General features: G+C 41.9%; 1 protein-coding gene across 1 annotated transcript; it reads right to left on the bottom strand.

Moving 5' to 3' along the window:
• Positions 1 to 618: 618 nt before the first annotated feature.
• Positions 619 to 8,642, bottom strand: LOC125542633 (putative chromatin-remodeling complex ATPase chain). The gene is made up of 26 exons (XM_048705744.2): positions 8,308 to 8,642; positions 7,709 to 7,840; positions 7,480 to 7,583; positions 6,638 to 6,753; positions 5,609 to 5,706; positions 5,298 to 5,477; positions 4,995 to 5,216; positions 4,728 to 4,862; positions 4,364 to 4,646; positions 4,201 to 4,274; positions 3,832 to 4,052; positions 3,665 to 3,752; positions 3,495 to 3,588; positions 3,212 to 3,400; positions 3,092 to 3,123; positions 2,923 to 3,002; positions 2,760 to 2,849; positions 2,586 to 2,655; positions 2,402 to 2,444; positions 2,254 to 2,312; positions 2,004 to 2,169; positions 1,657 to 1,835; positions 1,366 to 1,581; positions 1,141 to 1,278; positions 936 to 1,049; positions 619 to 830 (listed from the first exon to the last, which is right to left on the bottom strand). The coding sequence occupies exons 1-26, from the start codon at positions 8,542 to 8,544 to the stop codon at positions 810 to 812; spliced, it is 3,381 nt and encodes a 1,126-aa protein (XP_048561701.2). The 5' UTR covers positions 8,545 to 8,642; the 3' UTR covers positions 619 to 809.
• Positions 8,643 to 9,739: the final 1,097 nt, after the last annotated feature.

The raw sequence follows: 9,739 nt of genomic DNA, 5'->3' as shown, positions 1-9,739 counted from the left end.
TGAAAATTCTCTTTGCCAGTTTGACAGTTCAGCAAACTTCCAAATTCCCCAATCAGATCCGATTGGGGAAATAGAGCATTTTCACATCGGTTGCACTTCAAACCCGAAGAACAACAAAAATCTACAGAAGAAGCTTAGCAGTAGCAACATCATTGTGTTTGGCTGCTAGAAAGACGATACATCATCTACGTAAATGAACGATCGCTGCAGGATTGGAGTGTTTATTTGTGAAAGGATATAAAATCCCACACTCGTCATTTCAAAAAGCTTGCATAAAGAGTCCATGATGATTATGAAAAGCATGGGCGAGAGGGCATCACCCTACCTAAGCATGGGCAAAACTGTGACGTAAAATGCCAATTAGAAGGAGCTATTTAGCCAAGTCTTGTGTTAGAAACTACTGTGAACTGGAGATGATTCATCTGGAGCTCACCGGCACTGAACATGGAAATGCAATGGAAGGCTTGCCAATTGTGTTAGAAACTACTGTGAACTGGAGATGATTCATCTGGAGCAAACTGAAATTCAATGCATTTCCTTTCTAAAACCAGTTTTGTAGCCGTTTGCATACCATCTTCATGCGCAAACACCAAAAGGCCCGGCCAACATTCAATATTCAAACCGATCCTGATGCGCTCACTACAGTCTACAGGTGGCGCCACAACACATGCATTAAACTTACTTGGACAGTGATTAACCTAACCGACGATATCGTCGAGCATATATTACACTAAGATAAGAGGCTTTAAGCGCTGGAAGAAGCCGAGCCCTAAACATCTCCCAACAAGGCACCGTCAGATCACCCACGCTTACGCCTTCCCCTTCTTTCCCTGCAACATTGTTTTCAGCTTAGCTAGGTCAGTAAGCAGCAGCAGAATCATCTCTTCAGCTTGCGCTGGACTGACTGGCTGACAAAAAGGATTGCGTGGACATACCGAGCCCAGAAAGTCGTCCATAAGGGACTGCCGTCGCTTCTTGGATGAGGCCGCTGGAGCCGTCTCACCAGCTCGCTTTGTAGGTGTCATCTTCTGCTTTGTTGGCGTCTTATTCTGCATGACAAAGTAATGATCGCCAAGATTAGTAATGTCATAAGAAGAACAAAATCAAGACCAGTGATGTCCAACAATAAGAAACTGCTACCTTCTTGGATGGATTCGCTGGGGCCGTCTCGCCGTCTGAAACCCTTGATGCAGCTTGCTTTGTTGGCGTCGTCTTCTGCTTTGTCGGCGTCGTCTTCTGCTTTGTTGGCGTCATCTTTTGCTTCGTTGGTGTCATCTTCTGCATGACAAAGGAATGATCACCAAGATTAGTGATGCTGTAAGAAGAACAAAATCAAGACCAGGATGTTCAACAATAAGAAACTACCTTAGCAAGCCTCTTCTCTTTCCGTGCCTGCCTCTCTCGCTCATCGTATTCTTGATTCTCTTTCTCAACTAGACGGACAAGCGTGTCGCACCGCCTAGCCAGCTCTTGTGCACTTCTCGCCTTCACAAACCAATCGAATCGGAACAAGGGTGACTTGCGGAAGGCAGATCTAAGTTCATCCCACTTCCCGTAACCAAGCTTGTGTGCCATGCATAGCTGAAACATAACAGGTTGTTGTTATGATCATGTCACAAACTTGAAGCAGTATGCATTACAAGGGAGAGGGCATACCATAAAACGGTCACATTCCTCGTTGTAGAACTTCCCTTTGTTTGTGCCATACTGAACTTTCAGCTCTAACCATGGGTTCTTATAGCGGTCCAACTTCTTCCCAATGGCTGTCATAATCTCATCCTTGCGAGTTATCCTTGCCTCACCCCTTTCGATGTTTTTGATAATTCTCTCATAATCTGATTAGACAGGGACAGACACACAGATTAGTCAGGGTGAACATTCATTTACAGTTGACCACTCACGCAAGCGAAACAGTCGGTTGTTGTTGAGGCAAGTTGCCTGATGAGGATTTACATAATGACCCTATATTTCATGATGTCTGATGAACTGACTCAATTGCTTACCACTCAGTTCCGTGTATCTCTCCTTGAAAACTTCAGCATATCGTTGAACCTCTTCTTCTGTTTTCCCTTCCATTTCAGAGGATATACCCTTTATGTCATTACGACCATATTTCTCACATGCACGAATAAATGTGTTGAAGTCTCTCTTAGTCCATGTTGCAAAACCCTAAATTTTGTATCATAGTAAACAAGAATGTCAGGACAGTTAAAAAGATGATTGATGTTTCTTTCATATTGCATATAATCCTACCGCTTCCAATAACCGCTGCTTCTCCTCCAGCTCCTCTGCAGTAAAAGGCTCCACCTGATCTGAGTGTTGCAGAAGAATAATATCATTAGCATGGTGTAGTTAGATGCTGTAATGCACTTAGAGAAGCAAGAGTTAGCAGTACCAGTACCTTCATCTTCACCGTCAATGGTATCTTTCTTCTGGTTGGTTTGCTGCATTGTAAAGATATTATAAAGTTGGGCAACAATTATCAATGACAACTGGGAAACAATGGACTGGGTAGTGGGGCAAGCACAAAAGAAGCAAAAAAACGTTTAAGCTGTTCCTCAACATATATCTAGGTGAGAAATTACCACGAGGTGTCGGACTTCCTTTTCATACAACTCATTCAGTCTTTGACTGTTGAAGAACTGGAAATCATGCCTAACATAAACACATAAGCAGTGAGCAGGCAATACCAAGCAACAAGCAGGATTGATTTTTCTTTTAAGAAAATCAAAATAGATAGTAACACTGAAAGAACTTACAAAGTTGGCATTTTTGGGATCCGTAGTTCCTTGGGTTTAGCTGGTGCTGCTTGGCGAAGTGCTTGCTTGAAGTATTCAGACTCATTGTAACTACAACAAGTCAAAGTTAGGTAAATACAAGTAAACAGTACATAATGCAACACCCCAAATATGAGTGGCATACTTCCTTATCCTTTCTCTCCTAGGTAGCTCGACCACCAAATTCTCAGCAACAATTTTCTTAAAATCAGCCTCGTTTTCCTCCTTTAAGCAATCAAAAAGCAGAGTCAGTTGGTGCTTGACAAGACATTTAACTAAATTTCAAGTGCATGATCAAGTGAGCAGGTCATTACCTTATCACCATCAAAATCATACAATTCAGCAGCTGCAGAGAAAAAAACGATTTGAGAAATATTAGCTAGGGGTGCATACTATCACCCATGTTACATTTAGAGAGAGAGAGAGGTGCATACTGTCATCCATTTTAAACTTAATGGCATCCTCTGTGAATTTTTTCATCTTTGCATCCAGCGCTGCTTTTGTCTCTTCTCCTTTAGCTATAATTCTGTCAACATCCTCATCTGTTATTGTGCTATCCTTGGAACTGAACACCATTTCCGCACCATATCTAACCATTTGCAATAAGTCATCCTTATTGACAGCTGCATAGAAAACAATAAGGTCAAACTATTACATATCCTACTTACAACAACAACATCTTCCAAAAGATAGCAATAACAGGCAGCAAAAACTCACTTTTCTGCCCTGACAATCGTCCTTGTTGAATAACCAAAGCATCCAATGCGAGCTTCTTGTATGCTCTCTCAATCACTTTTTCCTCAATGGTATACTGCAATTTAGTTTCATTGTTAGACACATACCTGCCAAAAGCAATATTTTGATATTCTCAACATAACTTAACAAACCTCGGTGCAAAATCGGAAAACTTGAACTTCTTTCTTTTGACCTATCCTATGCGCACGGTCTTGAGCTTGAAGATCAGCTTGTGGATTCCTGCAGATACATTAGAACCATAAAAAACATCAGATTCAACTTATAGATGTATAGTTTGCAGTCTAAAAAACCAGCTTACCAATCACTATCATAAAGAATCACAACATCAGCAGTGGCAAGGTTGATACCAAGTCCACCAGCCCTGGTTGAAAGCAAGAAAACAAACTTCTCACTTCCTGGTTTGTTAAATGCATCAATGGATGCATCACGATCTTGTCCACCTGTACTTCCATCTATTCGGCAAAACTGATACCCTCTGTATATAAGATAATCTTCCAAGATATCCAAAAGCCTGGTCATCTGCAGATAGTGATATGTCAAACAAAGCAAGGTACTTTGGGGGGAATCAATGAACTGTAACAAGGTGCATGTGTTTAGTAACTCACGTGTGACCATGATTTCCTAATATGCGATATTTAAATCTGTATGGTAAATGATAAATGATCACCTGTGAGAAAATAAGCACTCTGGAGTCACGGTCCTTTAATTTGGGCAGCAATTTATCTAAGAGCACCATTTTCCCTACAGTATATATCACAAGAGTTGTTATTAAGCAACCAAAGCAGGATTATAGAATTGCAACAACAAAATGGTCAGCATGAAAAACATACCTGCAGTCTCAATAAGATGGTCACCAGTTGTGTAAGGTGGGCCCGGTTCTGCCCCTTGGAATAAATATGGATGGTTGCAGCACTTCCGTAACTGCATGGCTATGTTAAGCAATCTTTTACGTTCACCACCAGCATTAATAACCTCCAAATCTTTCTGAAGCAGACCTCGATAGTAATGCTTTTGCATCTGAGACATCCCAACTTTAAGGATAATTTCTTTCTTTGGAGGTAAACCCTTTTCAACATCAGATTTAAGCCTCCGGAGAAGAAATGGGCGAAGAACCTTCAAAAAAATTACAAACATGAATTATAATGCTAATTCAAACATACTGGCACTCATTGAGCATGAGTGTTACATCCCTACCTTATGAAGCTGCTGAACAACCTCCTGTTGATCATTTTCACCAGTAATTTGGAACCACTCATCAAAGGTGTCTGCAGAACTAAATATCTCAGGCAGCAAGAAATTGAGTAGAGACCAAAGCTCATGGAGATTGTTCTGCAATACATTACATCGGTAAGTGATGAAACTGAAAATAAGATTGACGAATATAAAACAATATATTCAGTGGTTGCAATGCATGCTGTACATATATAATAAGAAGAAATAGCACTGCCAAAGGCAACCTACCTGCAGTGGAGTGCCTGTGATGAGTAGACGATAGTTAGTGCTAAAAAGCCTCATCGTCTTAGACAAAAGAGAGTTCTCATTTTTTATCCGATGAGCTTCATCAATAATAATGTAGCGCCAGCTGAAACGCTTCAATGAATTTTTTTCTTTGATTGCCATTTCAAAACTGGTCACACACACATCAAATTTTCCTGGCTGTAGCAATTTCTCCCTTATATGATTCTGATCAAACAGTAATAAAGTATAGTTAACATGCCAGCTGAAGTAACAATTATAGTTGAAAAGCAGGGATGTAAGACCAACCCTCTCTTCTGGATTTCCCAAGAATTTCACAGCACGCAAAATGGGACAAAAACGAGCAATTTCGTTCATCCAGTTACCAAGAGTAGACTTTGGCGCAACAACCATGTGAGGACCAGTTATTCCTCTGAATTCATGCAGATAGCCCATCAGTGAAATAGTTTGAAGAGTTTTCCCAAGACCCTGAGTAAATAAATGGCAAGACAAGGATAAGGTTAGTAACTTGCATTGAACATTACCACCATACTGAATGAATAAAATACTGAAAAGGTTTTAGCGACTAGCCTATTGTGTGGTTAACACATCAAACATACCATCTCATCAGCCAATATTCCATTAATGCCGTTTTCATACAGCCGTATGAGCCAATTAAGCCCAGCTAGTTGGTAATCTCGCATTTGTCCATTTATGCCTGCAAAGCAAACATAATAAGTGCGCAACCATTTGGTAGTTAACATATGCTAGACAAAATTGAAGATGTCATCCTATTAGAAAGGACTTTGGTGCCATTAGCTGATTTTAACAAGAACAGGGTCAGGTAGGGTCCGCATGTTTTTGACGATATGAAATAATTGGTGGAAATAAAACAAAAGATCCATCCATTATAAATAGTTCACATTTAGTTAGAAATCAAAATACAATAATGATTAAGTTTCATGTAACTAGAAGTCTAGAACTACAGATAATTTGGTCAACCTATCACAAAAAAATATGTTCTTTTTACAAAACGGAAGTCTTTAGCCTACATTCACTCACACAATTTTAAACAAAATCATGTTCGAATCAACAGGCTAAGTTGCTAACCAACCCAGCCACTTGTAACACATGCTCATTTGTGCCTGTTACAGTGAATACAGAGATTGCTACAAGTCAAAAAAACATGTTCTTATATGGATGCACAGCCCCAAGGGGAACTGAAGGGGGCTCTTCTATCCCCTAACTTCACCACATGAACCAAAACTTTAAAGTTCTAGTTGGCATGGTACATGAAGGTCTCTTAAAAGTGTAACTTCATGATGTTTAGTCTAAGTACAAGGAGTTCCACTCAAATAGATGCACTACTGATTTATAATTTATTTAGCAATCAAATATATGTTTGCTTGGTTTGGAAAACAATGTTGCTGATAATCAACTACAGAACAAAGTTGGTTCATTGCCATAATAAACTGTTCAGTTATGTGTTTTTTGAATGTATGTCATATTTCATTGTCATTTTGATCTTATGGAAAGAAATCCATGTAGCTAGCAAGAAAAGAGTAGCATATGTCGGCTTAAGTTGGTTATTAAGGTGAAGTGAAGTGTAATATAAATCAGCTATCAATGGTCAACAAGGAAAGGCTCACATGATGGCTGCACAAGCAAGTGTGTTCCGACTGAACTAGCAAGTGCATCTTCCTCCTCTTGGAGGTACTCTTCATCGTCCTCCTCTACTGCCCTCCTCTTTGACGCAGGGCGTCCCCTACAGTGTGACCCACATTAGCAACAAATAGAACAAAGGGACACAGGAATCTAGAAGTAAATGGGCTACACTTGCAGACCAGAATACAGAATAACAGGAGCACCCACAACATTAAGCTAAAAGCTATTGCTAATTTACTATAACATAAAATAACTGCCACAATTAACAGGCGTACTTAGAATCCAAAATAATCGCACAGCTAGAAATACAAATAAAAAGTAAATGAATTCCCTCACAAGAAGTGCACTCCTGGAAATTCCATACTATTAACCAGAAAAGGAGACAAGATTTTAGGTCGCCTCATCGTTCTGCAATATGATTGAAGAAGATGGACATTGACCCTGTACCGCGTGTGCATCTGCACTGCAGTCACTGTACAGTGACACGCTGCTGTTGCAACAACACCAGTGCAGTAGAGCTACATGCTGCTGCTGCTGCAGTGGTGGAGCTCAATGGGCAGAGGGACCGCAAGCTGCTGTTAGCAACCCTATGACTTAATGATAGTTATGAGGGAAGACAGGAAATGAGGATTGACAGAACCATATGTTTGGGGAATGCAAATAGAACTAGTGCTATGAGAGCATTTTTTGTCAATTTTCATTGATGTTTCAAATTAGATCGGTGCACATGCCTATTGGTCATCCAAGATGGGTGTTCATAGTAAAGTACTATATAGTGGCACTAACATAACCAAGGCTTTTAAAAAAGAACATAACCAAGAATCACCTTCCACGTGGCTTCTTCTCTTTAGTCTGGCTTCCTTCTGCAAAGTGGGCAAATATTTCTGTCTGCTGCAGTAGGTACTTCAATCGCCCTTTCCCTTTCTTGTTCTGTGATCAAACCAATGATGAGAATGCAGTACACACCAAAGAATGTGTATCAAATGCGCACATGATGCAAATCAATTGCAGAAGGGCATTTATATTCAGGGGGTGTCACAAAAGGAGAAACACACCATGTCAGCATCAATTGCAGCATTCTGGGTCTGTAATATCTCTCGGATCTTCTGCTTCTTCAGTTTCTGAAGTTGTTTGAGCCTGGCTCGTTCTTGCTTCCCTACCTCTGGAATTCCAGCAGGGTCTTCAGCCTGCAACGGAAACAGTTAGGCAGGCGCAAATAATGCGAATTTTACCAAAGCACGTGAACTGATTAAGCTCAAGCACCATTGCAGCCACCTCTGCCATGCTTCTTGCTTTGCACAAGAATACAAAGACTGCAAGCATCCAGACAACTACTGCATTGCATTGTAAGGCATGGAAAGGGCCACCTTTTTCAAAGCAGTAGCTTCATTTCAGTCCAGATCTAAGGTATATTCAAACCTGGTAATGTCTCAAAATCATTATTACTACTGCTGCTGCTATATATTGTTTTAAAAATACGGTTTTTAATTTATTTTTGTTTTTATTATTATTTGTACTAATATGCGGAAATGCTTCCAAATTATTGTTGCAGCTGGGACGGGATGCAGATAACTATGAACCAAACTAACTATCAATGGACCCAAACCCTCTAAATCGAGCACCAAAACCCTCTAAATCTAGCCCCCACGCTCACCTCGTCGGCGTCGTCGGACTCCGGCTCCTCCTCCCCATCCTCCTCCTCGTCGGCGCCCGCGCCGGTGGTGACGGCCTCGATCTCCTCCTCGTCGACCTCCTCCTCCGCGTCGCCCCCTCCCGCCTCCTCGCCGGATCCGGAGCCGCCGGCGTCGGACTGGTCCTGCTGCTCCTCGCCGGAGGAGGAGGACTCCTCCTCCTCCTCCTCCACGACGCGGCGCCTCGCCGGCCTCGCCATCGGGGCTGGGGCGGGGGCTGGGGCTGGGGTTAGGGTTTCTGGGCGGGGGGCGACGGGGATTGGAGGTGCCGGGCGATTTGGGGGGAGAAAGGGTGGGAGCAGAGGAGTGGTGTGTTCTCTTTTATTTATGTGGCGCCTGGAAATGGAAGCCCGTTCCCGCCGAATAGGCGGGACGCGTTTGAGGCTTCCCGCCTCTTTCTTTTGGGTTTGGGTTTGGGCCCGCCCGGCCGAGTAGAGATGGCTGGGCTCGGTAAAGACAGTTTTTTTACATGTTTATCTGGCGAACATTTGTTGGGGGAGAATTGTCGGTGAACGCCCTACTTGCGATGCCGAAGTGACTAAAAATGCGGTGCGTATTTTAGGGGGAAATGATTTACACAGGCCTTTTCAATTTTGTGAACATTTTTAGAATTTGTGAACATTTTCCAAATCCATGAACATTTTTAAAATCTGTAAACAAAATCATGAACACTTTTGAATCCACAAACAATTTTTGGAATCGCGAACGTTTTTTCTCAATCTGTGAAAACAGTTTTTCAAATATGTGTACATTTTTTGAATTTGTCAACTTATTCAAATTCATGAACATTTTTTTAAAGTGTGATCATTTTTTCAGATTCATGAATCTTTTATATTTTGTAAAATTCATAAAATATTCTAAACACATTTAGTTTTTTGATGTTGTGGAAAGAATTAATAGAAAACAAAACCCCACAAATCAAACCTGCGCTTTCTGTACAAGTGCTTGATCCAAAGTATTGGGCTAGCCTACCAACGCTCGCGCACATGAGCAAATCGCTCCCTTAACGGTCGCAGCACGGCACTATACCAACTCCCCTCGCAAATGGGGCCCTGTGCGGCGGCCGCACACCCTATGCCCGAGCCTTGATAGCGGTCTCGGTCGCCGGGCTATTGCATGGGCTCGGGCGAGGGCACCGATGCTGGCCTCAGCCATGGCCGCCGCCTCCTCCTCATGTCGTCGAGCCGCTCGGGCTGCACGACCGGTGGAGGCAGCTGGCGGCTTAACCCAAATGAGCTCTTCCGCACGGTTTTGGTTTTTTTCTTTCTTGCAACAAACATTGCTTAGTTTTTCGCTTACGTGCAATTTTTCATGATAGAAAGACAATCCTGATTATCGGAGAAAAAAGGCAAAATTACTGCTGCAAAATGCTTTCAAAAACAGCTTTCTTGAAGC

The sequence above is a fragment of the Triticum urartu genome, chromosome 3A (assembly GCF_056163025.1).
Source record: "Triticum urartu cultivar PI428250 chromosome 3A, HENAU_Tu73, whole genome shotgun sequence".
NCBI classification, from domain to species: domain Eukaryota; kingdom Viridiplantae; phylum Streptophyta; class Magnoliopsida; order Poales; family Poaceae; genus Triticum; species Triticum urartu.
The sequence above is the reverse complement of the archived record's forward strand: the minus strand, read 5'-3'. Positions and strand labels throughout refer to the sequence as shown.